General features: G+C 47.7%; 1 protein-coding gene across 1 annotated transcript in view; it reads left to right on the forward strand.

Annotated features, from left to right (window-relative positions):
* PLXNB1 (plexin B1) overlaps positions 1-19,240 on the forward strand; it is an 84,324-nt gene that overhangs the window by 59,641 nt on the left and 5,443 nt on the right. Inside the window, exons 3-25 of the mRNA XM_075287474.1 lie at positions 3,500-4,631; positions 4,892-5,074; positions 7,530-7,658; positions 7,737-7,837; positions 8,136-8,268; positions 8,495-8,651; positions 8,784-8,892; positions 9,098-9,206; positions 9,306-10,220; positions 12,110-12,238; positions 12,480-12,602; positions 13,646-13,739; positions 13,823-13,989; positions 14,086-14,237; positions 14,375-14,480; positions 15,011-15,147; positions 15,710-15,886; positions 16,191-16,362; positions 16,511-16,753; positions 17,085-17,261; positions 17,555-17,703; positions 18,353-18,453; positions 18,946-19,163. Of these exons, the coding sequence (XP_075143575.1) occupies positions 3,501-4,631; positions 4,892-5,074; positions 7,530-7,658; positions 7,737-7,837; positions 8,136-8,268; positions 8,495-8,651; positions 8,784-8,892; positions 9,098-9,206; positions 9,306-10,220; positions 12,110-12,238; positions 12,480-12,602; positions 13,646-13,739; positions 13,823-13,989; positions 14,086-14,237; positions 14,375-14,480; positions 15,011-15,147; positions 15,710-15,886; positions 16,191-16,362; positions 16,511-16,753; positions 17,085-17,261; positions 17,555-17,703; positions 18,353-18,453; positions 18,946-19,163 (5,112 nt within the window). The 5' untranslated portion in view covers position 3,500. The remainder of the gene's footprint in view (positions 1-3,499; positions 4,632-4,891; positions 5,075-7,529; positions 7,659-7,736; positions 7,838-8,135; positions 8,269-8,494; positions 8,652-8,783; positions 8,893-9,097; positions 9,207-9,305; positions 10,221-12,109; positions 12,239-12,479; positions 12,603-13,645; positions 13,740-13,822; positions 13,990-14,085; positions 14,238-14,374; positions 14,481-15,010; positions 15,148-15,709; positions 15,887-16,190; positions 16,363-16,510; positions 16,754-17,084; positions 17,262-17,554; positions 17,704-18,352; positions 18,454-18,945; positions 19,164-19,240) is intronic.

The raw sequence follows: 19,240 nt of genomic DNA on the forward strand, positions 1-19,240 counted from the left end.
AACCTCTGGCTCTAATCCTTACGTCCTTGGGCAAGTTGTTTTATCAGCCTAAAATAATGTTCTTTAGTGAATGTGTGCCAACAATGTAATTAAACCTCAGAAAATAAAACCGCCGAGGACGAAAACTGGATAATCTCCGAATAACGACTGCAGTCTGCGGCGCCCTGAAAGAGTGGGCTCCAGGGGACAACTTATAGGGGGCGCAGTCACACCTAGGCCCAGGAGAGAGAGAATAAAGAGTTATATAGGGGTGTATACAGGGGGCGCCACTATACAATGATCTACATTCTGTCAATTTTGGGATAGTATTCACTTCTCCAACCACAATGGCTATCTCTGGGCCCCTGTCTCCGTCTCTGGGCCTCTGTCATCGTCTCTGCCCCTGTCGCCGTCTCTGGGCCCCTGTCGCCGTCTCTGGGCCCCTGTCGCCGTCTCTGGGCCCCTGTCGCCGTCTCTGGGCCCCTGTCGCCGTCTCTGGGCCCCTGTCGCCGTCTCTGGGCCCCCTGTCGCCCTCTCTGGGCCCCCTGTCGCCCTCTCTGGGCCCCCTGTCGCCCTCTCTGGGCCCCCTGTCGCCCTCTCTGGGCCCCCTGTCGCCCTCTCTGGGCCCCTGTCGCCCTCTCTGGGCCCCTGTCGCTGTCTCTATTATAGAACACTTTGAGCTTTTCACTTTCACGCAGAGATTTCTTTCCTTTTATGTAGTAAATCTCCATCCTTTTGTATCCAGAATATTCCTCCGGCCGAGCTGATCTGTAATCTGGCCTCTGGGAGGCGCTAATGGCTCACCAGCTTTTATAATTACAGTACAGATTTCGGCTCCTGGCGCTGCCGCTCGATCTCCAGCCCGGCTAATGAACCTTAGCCCATCTGCTGCCATTAACGCTGGAAAATATTGGTTGCGCTTTTTCCAATGCCCCTTTTGTTTCACCGTGGCACAAACAATGGAGGCCCCGAACTAGCCAAGTGTGGCCGCCTCACCACAGCACATTAGCCTGGATATTAGTTTGGGATTTATAATGCAGAACCGGTATCATCCTTCAGCCATGTGCCGTGTAACAAAGACAAATCGCGGCGGCCGCACGCGCGCAACCTCTTAATGGATGCGTAAATATAATTTGCAGTCATTGTAACCCGCACATTAAGCTTATTATACATTGTTTGTTCTCTGTAACACCTTCACTGCTGGCTATGGAAACCTAACAGGCCGTAGGATCATAGAAGTAGCCACTGGAACCACTACCGGGCCCATAAAGAAGGGGGCCCATGTGATGTGACCAGACCGGATGGATAGATAGGCGACAGGTGGATGGATGTTCTTGAAGAACGGATACATATTACATTCTGGATAGATGAATAGATATTACAAATATACTAGACAGGATCGGTGGATCAATCGGAGGATCGGTGGATCAATCAGAAGATCGGTGGTTTAATCGGAGAATTGGTGAATCGATCTTAGATGGCTACAAGAGTTGTTGACTCGTAGTATTTAATGACTTGCTTGACAGTGACATAAGGGTTAAATGTTGCGAGCGATCCATCCACCTGGGGCCTGTACTAGGACTAGGATAATATCCCATAAATCCCACCTCGGCCGCTCCTCCCCAGTATTTATCCGGAGATTATTTTGGTGAATGTCTCTATCTCCAGTCTCTTACCCATTGTCTAATGTTTATAGTAGTGTCAAGTCCCTTTATATTGATGAGCCCGAACGCGTCTGAGCCGGGGACATTATAAGATTAAGCGATGTGCCCAAGGTCATAGGCAGGCGAGGAAATCAAACAGACTCTCCGAGTTGCGACAGACTCATTGTTCTCAATCAGTAGAGATATTGACCGGTGTACACCATTGTGGTCACCTACAGACATGTATAGAACAAACCTGTATATACTGTAGGGTCCTATGTACATACATATGTACAGGTATGTAGGTATTTATACCCAATGACGTGCAGTGATAAATAATACCGCCCTCTGGTCATATAAAATACTACTGTTCAATACCAAAATACTGCCATACTAATCCTCACCATACCATGAGTACCATAATACTGCCATACTAACCCTCACCGTACCATGAGTATCATAATACTGCCATACTAACCCTCACCAGACTCATTGTTCTCAATCAGTAGAGATATTGACCGGTGTACACCATTGTGGTCACCTACAGACATGTATAGAACAAACCTGTATATTGGGTATTTATACCCAATGACGTGCAGTGATAAATAATACCGCCCTCTGGTCATATAAAATACTACTGTTCAATACCATAATACTACCATACTTACCCCCCACCATACTATAGTACCATAATACTGCCATACTAACCATCACCATACCATGAGTACCATAATACTGCCATACTAACCTTCACCCGCAATTGCCCGTTTCACCGCCACCTTAAATTAACCCTTGCCGAGTATACCCTGCCGCTTCCACGTTGCCGACACTATAGATTCCTCCTTGTGGTACACGTTGAGTTCTCTCCTCTTTTGATGAGGTTTCGGGACAGAGGGCTCTTTGAGATTTGTGCGGTTTTGCTAAACTAGACATTCATGGGGAAGAGGCGGCCATCGCTGGTAGCAGTGGAAAAATCCTGTTTATAAAGGATTGTATTCAAACATTGCTTTTCCTATGAGAGAATGCGAGTTCTTCTGCCATGTGAAAGGTGAATATAATGTTCCATCCCTTGTCCGGGCCCTCCGCTGCTGAGCCAGTTACAAAATTAAAGGGACGGTACAAATTTGGACATGACTATATTCAGATTTGTAGACTATTAAAAGTTGAATATTTTTGCAAATATAATGCTTAGATTTTGCAGCGTTTTGAAGACTTTCCCTGCACATCTCTACCCGGTCCCGATCTGTTGCCAATAGATACGACCATGAATGCTGGAACTTTCTATGGTCATGTGTCCAGGTTATCTTCTCATACATGTCATGTCCCTGTCCACAATAAGGACATCATGGCTGGTCCCAGACTGTAGAAAGTTCCTGCATTCATGGTTTAATCCATTGACTGCAGATCAGCACTTCAATAGTTAGAGGAAATCTTTAGAACTGCAAAATATTCAATTATTTCTATTTGCAAAAATTTTACATTTTTGTCTGCACATTTAAATATACTAATCGTGATGGAAAAATCTTCTTTTAAAGGGGTTGTCCACTTGTTCCCTGACAATGAGCTTAGCACAGGTCCTCCAGTGATCGGCTGTGATCTGGGACGGCAAGTGTTCGATTTCTCTACAGCACCTCTACAGGTGAAATGGAGTATTGCACAGCTGGCATTGAAATCAATGAGATTGTGAAATGCATGGACAGGTTGGGTCCTCCAGAGTCAGAGACACTCTCTTTGCATCGGCTCCTGAATGTTCCCTGTTTAACTCCGAATAGCCTAACAGGGTATATGCAAATGAGTTGACCTTGTACCCAAAAATGTAATGCAGAGTGTTCTTCCATTTCTGTATGAACTGATGACTTTCGTCCTTTCTGTTACAGAATGATCACCATGCCACCAGGAACTGTCCTCCTTGCCACCTTGTGTTTTCTCGGCACCTCCGTCTCCGGCACTCAAGCCTATGTTACGTTTTCCCAGAACACCACAATGTTCAATCACCTCACCCTGGACGCCAACACAGGGACCCTATATCTTGGTGCCACAAACTATCTTTACCAATTAACCGAGGATTTAGCGCTTGAGGCCGATCCAGTCCAGACTGGCCCCGTGTTGGACAGCAAGGATTGTTTACCGCCGGTCACCACCGAATGTGCACATGTACAGAACACAAATAACCACAACAAGCTTCTACTGGTGGTGCCAAGCCAAAAAGAGCTCATCGTGTGCGGCAGTGTCTTCCAAGGCATTTGCGAGAAGAGACTCTTGGGATCAGTCAACGAGGTCCTCTTCAGGCCCGAAAGACCGGTAGACTCTCAGTACGTCGCCGCGAATGATCCAAATGTCACCACCGTTGGTTTGGTTGGCCTTTCCAAGGATGGCACCCCTCTGTTGTTTGTAGGAAGAGGTTACACCAGTAAAGGAGTAGGTGGTATTCCTCCCATTACCACCCGCAACCTGAACGGAGGAAGCGACTCCCATTCCGTCTTCTCGTACGAAGAGACGGCCAAATTAGCAGTAGTTGGCCGACTCTCGGAGTACAACCACCACTTTGTGAAAGTCTTTACTCACCGATCCAATGTTTATTTCCTATTTTATCGCCGTGACCTCAAATCCCCGTCCCGGGAATATAAGACCTATATCTCTCGTATCTGCCCCGATGACTCCCATTACTATTCCTACGTTGAGTTGCCTCTTAGTTGCCAAACTAAAGATGGCAGTAGGAGCTACAATCTTCTTCAGGCTGCCTATGTGACCCAGCCTGGAGAGAAGATGTCAAGGGGTGTCCTAAATACTAAAGGAGATGTACTCTTTGCCGTGTTCTCTCAGTGGCATGCAGCCTCCGGGAAAGTAAGTGAAGAATCAGGTTTGTGCTTATATCCTATGGAACTTATCGACCGACTGATCAACCGGACTAGAGACATCTGCTACACCAGGGATGGTAGGGATGAAGATGACCGAGAAGTGGCGTATATTGAATACGATGTGAAGTCCAACTGTGTTCAGCTCCCTTCTGTGAGTATTGATTTTGCCTGTTCATATGTATGTTGCTCCTCGGGGGCGGGGCATAAGAGAAATGTGTGTTATGCTTCACACTCTGTTCCCGAAGCTCAACAGCGTTTTATTGAACCCAATTTTTTCTAAGGGTCATTTAAGTAGGGGACAAAAGATGGCTTACCCTGTTTCGTTGTGGTCTGCCGTCCGAGGATCCAGTGACTTATGGAAGATCGATCTTTATGGCATTCATTACTTGAATATATTCATTTTGCTTGTAGGATACTCTTGATGCTTATCCCTGCGGCTCCGACCATACCCCAAGCCCCATGGCAAGCTGGGATCCTCTAGAAGCTGCTCCTGTTTTCGAGAGCCCAGACGCTCGACTAACCGCCATTGCCGTCAACGTAGAAGAAGAGCACACCATTGCGTTTATTGGTGACAGCAAAGGACAACTTAATAAGGTGGGTCACAAATCTTAACCCTGCACCAACTCCTTTGTCTCCAGACCTTTCATTCTGGATATTTTCCAAGAATAACCCCACCCCACCCCCCCATATTACTTAATGATTGGAACATGCCCATGTGCCGCCTGAGTACATGGTGCGTAACCCCCTCACCAGACCTGCAGATAACAGATTAGTGAGCCTTGTACCTTCTCTGCTCCGACGCTGCTCATTTTAATTGTTCATTTAGACCTAAATTACTTTATATGCAAATACATGCAGACAATGGAGGCAGCCATCCAGATACCTGCAGGAATTTACCGTTTTAATTTGACGCCTGCAAACCTGACTCTTATAAGAATGAGGCTTATTCACTTATGTTGTACAGACACAAAGAAAACGTGTTCATGTACCTGACTATGGTACAGTCAATAGGGGCCCAGTTCAGGGACCCCCCAGAGATGGTTTCTTCCATTTTTTCACTCACTGCTAAGCAGGGGTGGGATTCAGTTCAGCAGGTACTGGGAGGGGAGGAGGCAAAATTTAGGCCACACCCTTTCTCCTCCCCACCCCCCACATTAAATATGTCCCCTATACCAATAATAGTAAGTAGATCCCACAAGACCAGGCGGATCGCTTCTTTCACAATCTAGGCTAGAGCGGCCCTTGATCTACGCCGGCCCCTGTTTGTGAGACTTTGACCTTTTCTGTAGGAAAAACATGTCCCATTAATCGTCCGTCTAGCGCAAGGTCGCGGTGATATTTAGCACGGATCGTGTTGTTTTCCACCCTTGTCACTGACCGCATTGGCTTTAAGCAGCTCGTTTGTACTCGAGCAGATTCCTGGTGTCCGCTCACCTGGATCAAATTGTATTAGAGCAATTTCCTGTTCACACAAGCAGCGCGCAGAGCGGGATTCGGGCAGAAACTTTCAGAGAAACCGCCGATGATGTCACAGCGGGGATCAGAAAAACCGTATGTCAACTGTCCTTACCTGATACAGCCATAATACGCGATCGTATCCTCCATAGGAAATGCTCGTTGCCTACACTTGGCGCCCAATTTGTAGCAGAGCTGAGTTGATAACTGGAATCTAGATTTCGGTATTTTTTTATGTGCTAAACCACTTTTCAGGCTGTGCTGGAGTCTGCTACAAATCGGTGGAGAGAAGTCCTGCACGGTTTCAGTATAAAAAATGGCGGTAACCTGGTGGAGCACAAACTCCCTCACTACTGGACCCAAATAACGTAGACCCTGGCGCAAATGTGAACCTAGCCTAACCGAACACAAACACAATTGGATATAAAATTTGGAGACCATTAAAAGCGAAAAATTTTTGCAAATATGAAAAATTTTAAATTTTGCCAAGTTGTAAAATTTTCCCTAAACCTCCTAGAGGTGACATCGGTTCAGATTGACCTTGGACAGTTTTGGTCAAATTTCTTACACCGCACGAGAACGTCTTCACGGCCGCATCAATATTCCTGCAGCAAAGTCCCAACATGTGTCAGGCCGCCTCACCCTCATGTAAAGCTCCTCCGAATCATATAATCTAATAAGACGTCTCCATCGTCGGCTTCAGTGACGACATACATGTGCGGTCACTTTATAGAAGGTATATGTCGCCGCCGTGTCCGATCCCTCCGTCCTCGTAGTGACTTGGACAATGGAGAGTTGTGTAGGACGGCACCGTGGGGTTAGGAGTTAATTGGTATGGCTACCGAGCGCTTTCTAATTCACGGCACGGTCGCCTCGCCAGGGTACGGATTACGTGCCGTAACTTTATAAAAGATTGTTGCCGTTTTTGTGTTTTCCAAAGCCGATGCTGCGCTGCCACCTAGTGGTGAGATTGGAGACTGAAGGTCCTACTCAAGGTCGCGTAAACCTGACTAGTCACTTAGAACAACCTTGTTGCTACCGCATGATGGATGGTTCGGGGCTGGCACTGGGATCTATAGGGGCAGACAGCTGAGGAATGACTTGAGACGGTGACATTATGTCTCTAGACAATGCTCTTAGACTTACGATTACTTGTCTAAAAAAAACCTCCTGTGTGTCAGCGACCGCCACATGGAGGACAAGGAGCTGTTTGCTAGATGATATTTCTCCCTAGCAACAACTGAGCGAGGCAGGTCCAGGAATATCGCGTCGGCTTCCTTCCTTATACATTGTCTTACATCAGATTTTCAGCCCCCGGAGCTGACGCTGAGACCTATCCACCCAACTGTAGAACTGGCAGCCGCTTTTTTTGTGATCTATGGAGCGGGACCCCTCCAAAAAAAGTACAGGGCACTAGGGAGCTCAGTGCAAATGGGTTTCCTAAAACTGTATACATTGAGCTCCCCCTAGTGGCAGAAGTTTTACAACCACTAATTTGAGATTTGGCTGCAGGATCCAACCGCACAGCCTTTTGTTTGTTGTCTGTAACCATATGAGCTATATAGACTAAGATATTGTGTTTGACCATCTGCAGGTCTACCTCGGAGGTAACAATGATGCCCAGCTGTATGCCAGTGTGCCCACCCAGTCCAGCACCGCAGTCTCTGCCGACCTGCTGTTTGATCAGCCAGAAAAGCACCTGTATATCATGACGCAGTCCACGGTACGGGGAAGCAGGAGGACTAGGACGTGTATTATATATCACATGTACGGTATTATTTATACTCCTTATCCCTTATAGGTTACCAAGGTGCCACTTTCTGAATGTTCCCAGCACACAGATTGCGCCTCGTGTCTCGCCGCCAGGGATCCCTACTGTGGCTGGTGTGTTCTCCATGGAAAGTAAGTTGTCATATTCTATAGAAAGTGTGTGTGTGCATCGGACTTGTCTGTTTATATAGACTCATCAGGCCTGTGGGAAATGCAGTAACTCTCCACTAGAGGGTGCAATGGTGTCCACACAATTTAAAGGGGTCATGTCATGAAAATACCTGATCGATGGGGTTGACTGGTAAGACCCCCCCCCCCCCCCCCATGATCCTGCTGTGATCAGGATGTACTCCTAAGCACTCCAGTAGGGCTTCATCCACAGGGGGTATATGGCATCCTCTAACGTCCCCCACCTTTCTACCTGGCACAGGTGTAGCCGGCGATACGAGTGTCTACGTTCCGGAGAGAAGAACCAATGGCTTTGGGCTCATCATCCGAACCAGCAATGTCTGACCGTCCAGTCTCTAAGTCCGGCAAATATCAGCAAAGAGGAGAAGAGAAATGTGCGTATCGGGCAGTGGTAGGGGCTGGGTGCCAGGGGGCGCCACTTTACCTTTGCCAAGGTATTTAGATCTACAGCATGGACAGAAGGCTGAATGTTTGCTGCAGGTGGTGGAAGTATCGGGAGCAGGATGGGGGTTGTCATTGTTAACCCTTTCAGCCAACATCCTATTTGGGCTCTGCATAAAGGATTTTGGTTACATTTTATCATCTTGTTTCTTCTCTCAGATCTTCCTGTCCATCCATGACTTACCATCTCTGTACCATGAAGAATCCTACTCCTGTTTCTTTGAAGATTTCGAGAGTCGAGCGGTCAGGACGGAGTCTGGGGTCATGTGTCCATCTCCCGACCCCAGCAAAGCCCCTGTGATCAAAGCAGGAACAGGTCGGTGGGATGTGGGTGTGTCAGGATGTGGACAGACCCCTGGGGGAGGGGCAGCTGTACTCTGCTCACTGTCGCCCCCTGCTGTATCAGGCTGCAGTGATAATCTCTTTATTATTTGTGCTTCACTTGCAGATCATGTAAGAGTTAAACTACAGCTCCAGTTTGGGGCAGTGACCATTACGACGGTGGACTTCATCTTTTATGACTGTACTGCAGTGGCCCAGCTCTACAAGAGTGCCCCGTGAGTACAGACCTCTGGAGGGGAGGGGGGCATCCACTAGATCCAAGATGGAGCACACTGAGCAGCCCTCCCGACTATAGGGGCAGATGTGGGAGTCTAAGCTGTAACACACGGGGAAGGGTCGTGGACGATGGATGGAAACCGAGATGAACATTAGAGAGAGGTTGGAGTTGTCAGGTTCTTATCTTTGTGTATAACCTTGCAGGTGTCGGGGATGTGCGAGTAGTGAATGGGGGTGCAACTGGTGTATTCACCAACATGTCTGCACCCATAAAGCTACATGTGAAGAGGGGACCATTATATACAATAGACTGGTAAGTGTCTCCTATCTATCCAAGGATCTATCTTCTCGTGTCTTTATGGATCCATCTTTCTATCCACTTTTTATATTCTGCACCTCTTTCCATTACCAGGCTCAGTTTCCAGCACCAGAACCATTACCAACTCCCATCTTTGTACCAAAACCTGAACCTACAACCATAGTTGTTCCTACCACCACGTTTTTGCCAACCACCCCTAGTCCTGTTCCTGAGACAACAACCACGACGACTGTGGCCACCACCACAACTCCTACCATCGTAGAGACCACACCTACGCCAGTCCCTACCACTGTGCCAACCACCACCATTGTCACAACCACGGAGGCTACGACAGAAGTTATTACCACCCCTGAACCCGAGCCGACCACATTTGAACCCACTACAGAGGAACCTACTCCCGAAATAACAACTCTGCCCCCAACAGAAGAACCCACCACCCTTCCCACTACAGTGCCAACCACTGTGCCCGTAGACATTGTCACAAGTCCAGGTGTCACAGATGGAACCACCCTTTCCGTCACTTCTGAGATTGATATGACTGAAGAAGTTTGGACAACCGAGAGCCCAACCACCCCTCCGGACACTACGGTGCCCCCTTTGGTCCAGGCACCTACTGAGTTTGATAATGACAGTGAGATGACCTGGGTGACCACCACGTTTCTGCCACCGCCAGAGGAATTTACATCTGCTGCCCCTCTGATTCCAACCACTAACCAAATACTCAGCGTTCCTTCTTTACCCGACTTTCCGGATGATCTAGAAACTGAGGTCCCATACTCAGAAGAGCCGCCCACCATTGTTATGGAAGAGCGGGGTAAAGAAAGCTTGGACCACACTGAAGCAGATGACTGGGTGGACTCCACCAACTTGGAAAATGACACGTCTTCCTTCTCCGCCTCTACTATCCTCTCGGGTGATGGCGACGTCGAGGGAACATCATCTCATTTTCCTGCAATAATCAAACCAGACATGGATTATCAGTTTGATGACCCCAGTTTTATGGACCTGGTAAGAGTCATGGTCACATTCTCTAGGTTGGAGGAAATAGAGGGGCGGTCCATTGTATATTACCCAGGGCTGAGAGTAGATGCTATGAGTGTTTATGGCTCTGGAGGACCTGATATGTCCATGTATTTATAGACATTGTGTAATACTTCATGTCCCCTCTGGAGGCACTGTAGGGAAATTAAACACTTGCTCCAACTTTGCCCACCGGTTACAGTTGCAGGTCAGACCCTTCTGCCAAAAAGGAATATCCCTTTAAGAAAATATAGGAGATTTGGGGCATTAAAAGAGGTCTCCTAGGACTAATACCCAAACTATTGAGGGCAAAGTATAGAATATCAGAGCAGTGGCTGTTTGGAGAGACTGCTATGTTCAGACAAACACTGTTACCTTTTTACTGCCTTCCAAGTACAGCGCCTTACCTTGTATAGTGGCTGTGTTTGGTATTGCAGCTTGAATGGGATTGAGCTACTAGCAGGTCATAAGTCCAATGAACGTGACTTCACATGGCCTTTAAAGTGGAAGTGGCACTCGCTGGTCTCTTGGAGCAGCTGATCTGTGAGGGTCCTGGGTGTAGGATCCCCACTGATCAGATATCAAGGATCTGTCCTAAGGGAAGGTCAACAAAATTGTAGTCCCAGGAAAGCCACTTTTAATAGCAAAGATTGATGGAACGGATTCTGTGCATCCCAATTCTGATACCGTATCCAAAGGACAGGATATCTCTTTACTCTTGGAGCACCCCTTTAATATTTTGGGTGTTTTTATCCATGGGGGGAGGGGTGGGCATTTATCTGGGTTGGTGGTTATGGAGGCTTCTCCTGTTTGAGACCCTCATTCATTGGCCCCAGCTGAACTAGAGAGATTATCTTCCTCTGGAGGACCCAATGTCCATGCATTTCAACCAACGTTGTGTAATACTTCATCTACCCTGTGGTGGCGCTGTAGGGAAATGAAACCCTCACCTCCAGCGTTAGCCAGACATTAGTCGATCACAAGTGATGGTTATCTTTTTAGCAAATAGGACCGGTCCCCTTTAAATAGAATGGAGGACGTTCAGTCCATTCTGTATCCTCCGAGTGCTGCCCCCGCAGGGTGGGCGGTAGTCCGAGTTACTTTACGAGCATTGGTACCTGCTTTTTAAGATCCTATAAATGATCCAATTTCAGTAAAAAGTTTCTGGGGATTAAAGCCGCCATAAAATTTACAAGAGTGTCCTCCGCTGTGAGCGCGAGGACGGAGGACCGGAGATTTATTGGACAAGTTTGCTAAAAGTTGAGTTTGGTGAAGGATCTTGTTCTTAATTGATAATACCGTGGCGTACAATGCCCTGTCTCCAGCTTGGCAGCGCCTCTGTGAAGAATTGTTAACGTTTTGAGGGCTTTGCAGGGACGCCAGCTGGCTCACGCTGAGGACAATTATGAGCCGGGACACATTATTTGAGATCTCTCTGGCATGCACATCCCACTGCTGTGAAAACCTTCTACTGCCAGGGGAGCCAGCTGGCACCGAGCTGCCATGTCTCAGACAAGACGCTGTGTTCAAGGACAATATCGCTTAGGTTGAAGTCGAGACCCTCTTAAACAATAAGATCTGTCACATTGTTATAGGAAACGCTTTCACGACTTGGGACAGCTAACCCTGGGCTGATTGATTTCTTAATATGTCTTCGTAGTCGTTAAACTCCCATTATTGTGACCCCGAGTTCCCAGTCATAAAATTCAGGCGGCTGGCAGTCACCACCAGGGGGAGCTCTGTAGGATACCACATATTAGGTGTTGGGTGCACTGTGTCACTGTGACATCTAAGGTTCACACCTATCCCTGCTTAGTTTACGGTCAAAATTTATGGTGGATCAAAATCTTGCAAGTAATTTTTTTTTCTCTTGATAGAATAAAGAGGAGCTCTTCTGGGGTCCGGAGGCCTGCCCCTGTGTGCACAGTATTCAGAGCCCCTCTTTACTACCAGTCAATGTGGAGCGGAAGATAACACTAGTTGGGAAAAACTTCCACCTGTACCAGGTAACCCCAATATTCTTACAGATAATGCCGAGGGCCTTGATTTTCATAGCGGCTTCCAATGGTTCCTTCTGCTGTGCGGGACCCTTTTAATGTTGACCCCCTTTACAGGTCGGCATCCTATAGGACTCTCTGCTGCCCACCTCGGGGTTACAAACACAAAAAGTTGCACCTATAGTTTGCATTTTGGGCATATGTTTGATAAAAGTTGTGAATGTGACACTAATACGATGATCTCCTACAGGATTCTCGATGGGATTATGAGTGCGTCCTGATTCTGGAAGGCAGGACGCTGATAACGGACGCCTACGTGGAGACGGACTCTAGGGACATGTCCAGTTATTATATTACATGTCAACTACACCAAGTAAGAACATCAGGATGTGATGGGCAAGGGAAAATCTGAAAAAATGGCTTGATCACAGTGGCCATTGAGATGTCGTAAGAGGTTTTTGGAGTCTGTCTACGAGCCAAGACCCTTACCAATTACTACACAGGGTAACCTCTCTTTCGGTAGAGTAGCGTCCCATTGGGATAATTTGGCTATTCCCTTTATTTGATATGGAAGGCTGGTAGTGCTTCACTCCTTTGATTTCCTTCTCCATAGAGGTGTAAGCTGCCAAACCTGTAGAGATTTCTTTCACAAGTCCCTTTTGTTGCGGTGCCTGTATACACAGGTCAGCAGAGTGTTTTATAGCTTTGGACCCTGTGTATGAGCAAAGATCCCTACCAGTGACTACAGAGAGGGTAATATCATGTCAGCGGTTCTCCATTGAGTTCAGTTGACTTTTCTGGGGTTAGCAGGGAGCCCATTGCAGTCCCCTTTTATTGCATTTGGTGGCCATTTGGTTTGCCTTCTTCTGGCTTCACTTGGCTTTCTTCTCGGTGGTGGGCTAAGCATCCAGACATAATCTCCAGAATTTATTTGGTGGGTTGGCTATAGCTTCTTGAAAGCAAGAACATGGCTGTACTTCATTCTCTAGAGAATTAGAAAGGAAAGGTCCTGCACGATATTTGGGCAGATTCCTTTCAAACCTCCAGTGAAAGTGAATAAAGTAGCAAATCTTTCGGCCAAAAGCAAACTTTACATGTTGGGTCACCCTACAAAATCCATTGTGTGATCTTGCCCTAAGGGGGCTCAGCTGATTGTCTTGGATTCTGCTCCTGGAACTCCTTACAGACTGCTTATGTTTGAACCTGGGGAAGCCTCGTTCACTGTTATGTTGCATTCAGATACTAGGAGGCCTCAGATTTTTAGAATGGAAACCACTCGTATAGAGTCCTACAGGAGCGCCTCTATGACCAAGGAGGCCTTGGCTTATATTCGGGTCGGCTTATACTCGAGTACATACGGTATGTTGTGTGAGCGTCCGCCCTGCCCCGTTCCATCACCCTCTGTTCTTGTTGCAGTACAGTTACTCTGCACCCCAGCCGGAGTTCAACGCTATGGTCTATGTGCAGAGGGATCCGGACCTGCGTGTGGACAGTTATGAGGATCTCCATGGTATGTCCAGTATCTTCAACCTTCATTAGACTAGTAGGATCTTCTCTGACCATCCAGACCAATAATGGAACTTTCCACCTTAGTGACCCTATACAACTGCTCTGTGGGACACACTGACTGCAGCCGATGTCAGACCGCCGACCCCAAGTATAACTGTGTGTGGTGTGGAGGCGAGCACCCCAGCTGTATGTACCAAGAGTCCTGCACCGAGGAGGTGGAAGGAACGTGTCCTGCACCTCTTATCCACTCGGTTAGTGAAGGGTTCCAGCCATGAGACTCCATGTGAACATTGAGGTCACCGGTTGGATAACTGGACATAGTAACTAGGATGTCATCTTTGTTTCAGATTGAGCCACTTTCAGGTCCTGTAGACGGAAGGACAAGAATTACAATCACCGGCTCCAACTTGGGGCAAAAACTGGAAGACATTCTGGACCGAGTATCTGTGGCGAATATCCCTTGTAAGGTGGACCTCATGAAATACGAGATCTCCAGCAGGTAATGGATAACAAGATGGCGTCATCAAACATAGGAGACCAGAAGCTCCAATATGTCATGTCGCCCCCTTCATGGGGCCTGGTGGGTTCAAGTGAAGTTCTCAATGTCCTCATCATATCTTGTCTTGTCTTCTGCAGTATCGTCTGTGTGGCAGGGAAGAGTTGGTCTGAGAGGCCCGGCCATGTTCTGGTAGAGGTCCCTGGAGGGCTGCATGGAGTTTCCACCCAAGTTTTTACTTATCAGGTAACATTGGGGGAGACCTGGAGGCTATTAGATGGTTGGTTGGTCCGGTGAAATTGGCAGGATTGGTAAAATAGGTTTATGGGGTTGTTTGGAGAAGTTCTGATGGGGAATAACTTCTAGAAGACCGGCCAGTTACCCGTCATGCAGATTTTGAGATGTTCATAGCCCTTGTGGGGGACCAGATTTGTAATGCAGCTTGATCTGATGCTCCAGCTCTTCTGTACATGGTGGATCCCGCTCTTCTTTTGTTCCTTCTATGCGGAGTAGAGCAAAGTCTGTCGTGTGCCGAAGAGTCTGAGTATCAGGAGACCAAGCCAAGTTAGATGACTTCTGGTCCTCCATCAGTTCTATGAAAAGCTCACAATTGGCACAATGGGGGATCGGTGTGTGTATCAATGAGTTGGCCCTTGTAGTGCACTAGATCCATTGTTAGTGTCCTCCCGCACAACCCCTTTAAGAACGTGAACAGATCACAAAATTGTCTAAGACTCTCAATGTATGATCAATGAAAGTCACATTATTTCTTTCAGAATCCCATTCTGTCTTCATTCTTTCCATCTCGTGGCCCAAAATCTGGAGGAACCCGACTGACCATTACAGGATCCAAACTTCTCACGGGGCGTCCGAGCGATACCCGAGTAATGATTGGAGATATCCCCTGTTACATGTGAGTCCATGAAGAGTCTGGAAGGAAGAGGTCCTCTCTACCAGCTCCACCTTCAGCTTAAGATGTTGTAGGACTATCTCCTATAGGGTCAGCCGAGGCCAAATATCCTATAGCCCAACACAACATCTTTGCCCCCCTAAGCTTGGCTTTGACTTAATTTGGTGACTTAGTCCTGTTTCTAAATACCTGGGCTAAGTGTCTTCTGCAAATCCCAGAGCCCACCCCTGTCCTGTTGTCAGATGACTGCCTACATACTAGGAGGTAACATTGGAGGTCCTGTTGGATACAATGGGACACCCAAGCAAGACTGCAGGGCATTCTATCAGCACAGAGTATTTCAGGACCTACCCTTGCTTGTATCTGTGTTCATGAGGGTATGAATGAACGTAATAGGGACAGTGTCATGGAAAGCAATGGTGACGCGTGCCCCATGGAAAGGACAAGACCCTCTCCCCAAAAGCACAGAGTAAGAACAGGACTCCGTTATTGGACTAGTAGGGGAAGATGCAGAGAATACATCACGTAGGACAAGTCGGCTTTATACCTTGTTCTGTCTCTTCAGCTCCTCGGAGATTCAGGAAAACTTAATGGAATGTCTGACCGCATCCAGCAACAGCACCGCCGACCTCCGGGTCACCGCCTGGTACGGGGAACAAGTCTTTAGCTTCCCTGACGCTTTCTTCTCCTTCACGGCCGACCCAAACATCACGTCTGCCAGCCCTGCCAAGAGCTTCTTCAGGTATAGAAGTCTTCAGAAGTTGTCCTTAACATGCTTGAATTAAAGGGGAACTACAGATTATAGCTCTTACCAAGTAATAGATACTCAGTCACCAGCAGGCATGCAGGGGTTAATGAACCAATGGTGGCCTCGGATACAAAGACACCGCAGGAATCCATACCATCGTTCTGTTCAACCCCATTAACCTTGTTGGAATCCCGATCAGACCGTTACCCCCATTTCTATGTATGATAACTTGTAGTTACCCGAATCCCCCTTTAATCCCCCTTCCCACTGTTTTAACACTGTGCGTTCTCTATTGTAGTGGAGGACGGGTGATTTTGGTGTATGGACAGAATCTGGATGTAGTACAAGCCCCAAAGATCCGGGTCACCGTTTCCCCAATGGAAAGGAGACGGAGGCGAAGTCTTGGGAGAAAGCGGCGTATTGTTCCGGACACAGAATGCCCAGAAGGCTCGCTCTGCACTGTCCAGCAGGTGGCGCTACAGTCCATATCTGTATATTTAAAGGGGGGATTTCCATCTTAATTGCCGTAACGCACGTCCTAGTAATGGGGTATCCCTTTAACATTGGCCGTACCGTCCTGTAGCCGCTTATTAATCCGCTATCTCCGCCTCTCCGCAGTATGAAGAGCTTTGCCAGGTGAATTCCTCCTTCCTGCTGCTGTGTCGGACACCCGCCATTAACCCCTTACACTGGAACACCCGCGTTGACGTCGAGTTCGTCCTGGATAATCTTCATTTTAATTTCACCGTCATCAACTCTGCGCCATTTACCTACGTGCCCGACCCGGTGCTCAGGCATCTGAATGCCGAAGATCCGGCCAAACCCTATCGGCACAAGCCGGGCAGTGTCATCTCCGTGGAGGTAACAACATTTGGGAAACTTTCTATAAATGAAGCTAAACCACTATACATGGAGTCCTACATGTCTCTGCTCCTTGTGTGTCGGGGAATAAGAGGGGCCGAAAATCCAGTTCTATGTTTACACTAGCATCAGTCTGTCCGTTGTTCTGGTCCGTTGGTGGAACACTACAACAGTGGTCACACGTGGAACCTGACAGTCCTCATTCATTATAATGGAATCCATTGGGGGGTCCGTTGTTTTAAACTGAATCTACTGGACAAAAAATAGGACCTGTTCAGAGGTGGGACTCACGTCTTCTGCTCAGATCTAACTTCTTGCTTTTCTTTCCCAGGGAGAGAATCTGGATTTGGCCATTACTAAAGAAGAGATGATCGCAATGATTGGGGATGGGGTGTGCACAGTGAAGACCCTGACAAGTAACCACCTGTATTGTGAACCTCCCGAAAAGCAGCCGACCCCACGCTACCCATCCAAGAGAGAAGGCGTGGACTCCCTGCCTGAGTTTACAGTAAGGATGCCTCCATTTTTGTTTTTGGGAGCAAGGGTAAAGATGAGCGAACACCGTTCGGATCAGCCGTTCCGAACAGCACGCTCCCATAGAAATGAATGGAAGCACCTGGCACGTACACTTTGCCAGCGGCCGGTCGCCGTGCCAGGTGTTTCCATTCATTTCTATGGGAGCGTGCTGTTCGGAACGGCTGATCCGAACGGTGTTCGCTCATCTCTAACAAGGGGTTAAACTGGACATGGCGCAGTATAAGAGATAGTAATGTGTGACTGACCTCGTGTGGTTTGTTCTAGGTGCAGATTGGAGGGATTGATCTGGTCCTTGGGAAGGTTCAGTATGACACGGAGAGCCAGCTGACATTCCCCCTGGAGGCTCAGATCAGTCTGGGGGTCGGGGCTTCCTTTGTGGCACTGATCGTTCTCATCATTGTCTTAATCTACAGGTAGGTCCTATCCAGACCTCTTAGAGGGTCCATGTAAAGGCATGCAAAGACTTACAGTAAATATCCAGTTATCTCTGATACAGATCTTCAAACCCACTGCTTCGGTATAGCAATCAATAATAAAATGTACCTACCTGTAGCCACCACTAGAGGGAGCTCCGGAGATTACTGCATACAGTTTATACATTGAAATCTATGATACCACAGTATGCAGTAAGCTCATGGGCTCCCCCTAGTGGTAGCTGCGGGAAGACAGAATTTTATGCATTTAATGTAACAATGGATGGGAATGTTGTTTGCTTTAAAGGGATTCTCCGAAATTTATATATTGATGACCTATCCTTAGGATAAATCATTGTCATTGGTGGGGGTGTGGCCTCTTCATAGTGCTGATGACATCGCACTCATCAGTCACATGGTACAGCTGCGACTCAGTCCTATTCAAATGAATGGGACTGAACTGCAGTCCCTAAACAATGTGCAGCACTGGGCTTGGTGTTCAGTGATGGAGCCGCAGCACAAGTCCAAATACTGCAGCCGCTTCAACCAGCTGATCTGTGGGGGTCCCAGGTATCACACCTTATTCGGTCTACAAGTCCTGGACAACCACAATAACAACTACCATACTTGTCCTTTCTATGGCCTTCAGGAGGAAAAGCAAGCAAGCTCTGCGAGACTACAAGAAAGTTCAGATTCAGCTAGAAAACCTGGAAACCAGTGTCAGAGATCGCTGCAAGAAGGAATTTACCGGTAAGCCATGTCTACCTTCTACTTTTGGAGGAATGGGTGGCCACGTCCTTCTCGTCTTAGGGTGCATTCACACTGAGTAAACGCTAGCTTATTCTGAACGTAAAACACGTTCAGAATAAGCGGCGTCTAAAGCAGCTCCATTCATTTCTATGGGAGCGGGGATACGAGCGCTCCCCATAGAAATGAATGGGCTGCTTCTTTCACTCCGTGCAGTCCCATTGAAGTGAATGGGGAGTGCCGGCGTATACGGCTAGCTCTGCTCATGCCGGAGCGTACACGCCGGCACTTCCCATTCACTTCAATGGGACTGCACGGAGTGAAAGAAGCAGCCCATTCATTTCTATGAATCCCCGCTCCCATAGAAATGAATGGAGCTGCTTTAGACGCCGCTTATTCTGAACGTGTTTTACGTTCAGAATAAGCTAGCGTTTACTCAGTGTGAATGCACCCTTACTCCGTTTGTATACAAATCACTTTATTTGGTTTCCACAGATCTCATGACTGAAATGATGGATCTCACCAGTGACTTGGTCGGCACAGGGATCCCCTTCCTGGATTACAAGTCTTATGCAGAGAGGATATTCTTCCCCGGCCACCGGGAGTCTCCACTACACCGGGACCTGGATGTCCCAGAAGGTCGGAGACAGACGGTGGAGCAGGGTTTGGTGCAGCTCTCGAACCTCCTTAACAGCAAGCTGTTCCTCACCAAGGTATAAACTCTAGAAGTTCCCATAAACTTACAACCTAATACACCTACAAGTCAATGACTGTCTTCTACTCTCCATCT

This window comes from Leptodactylus fuscus, chromosome 9 (assembly GCF_031893055.1).
Source record: "Leptodactylus fuscus isolate aLepFus1 chromosome 9, aLepFus1.hap2, whole genome shotgun sequence".
NCBI classification, from domain to species: Eukaryota; Metazoa; Chordata; class Amphibia; order Anura; family Leptodactylidae; genus Leptodactylus; species Leptodactylus fuscus.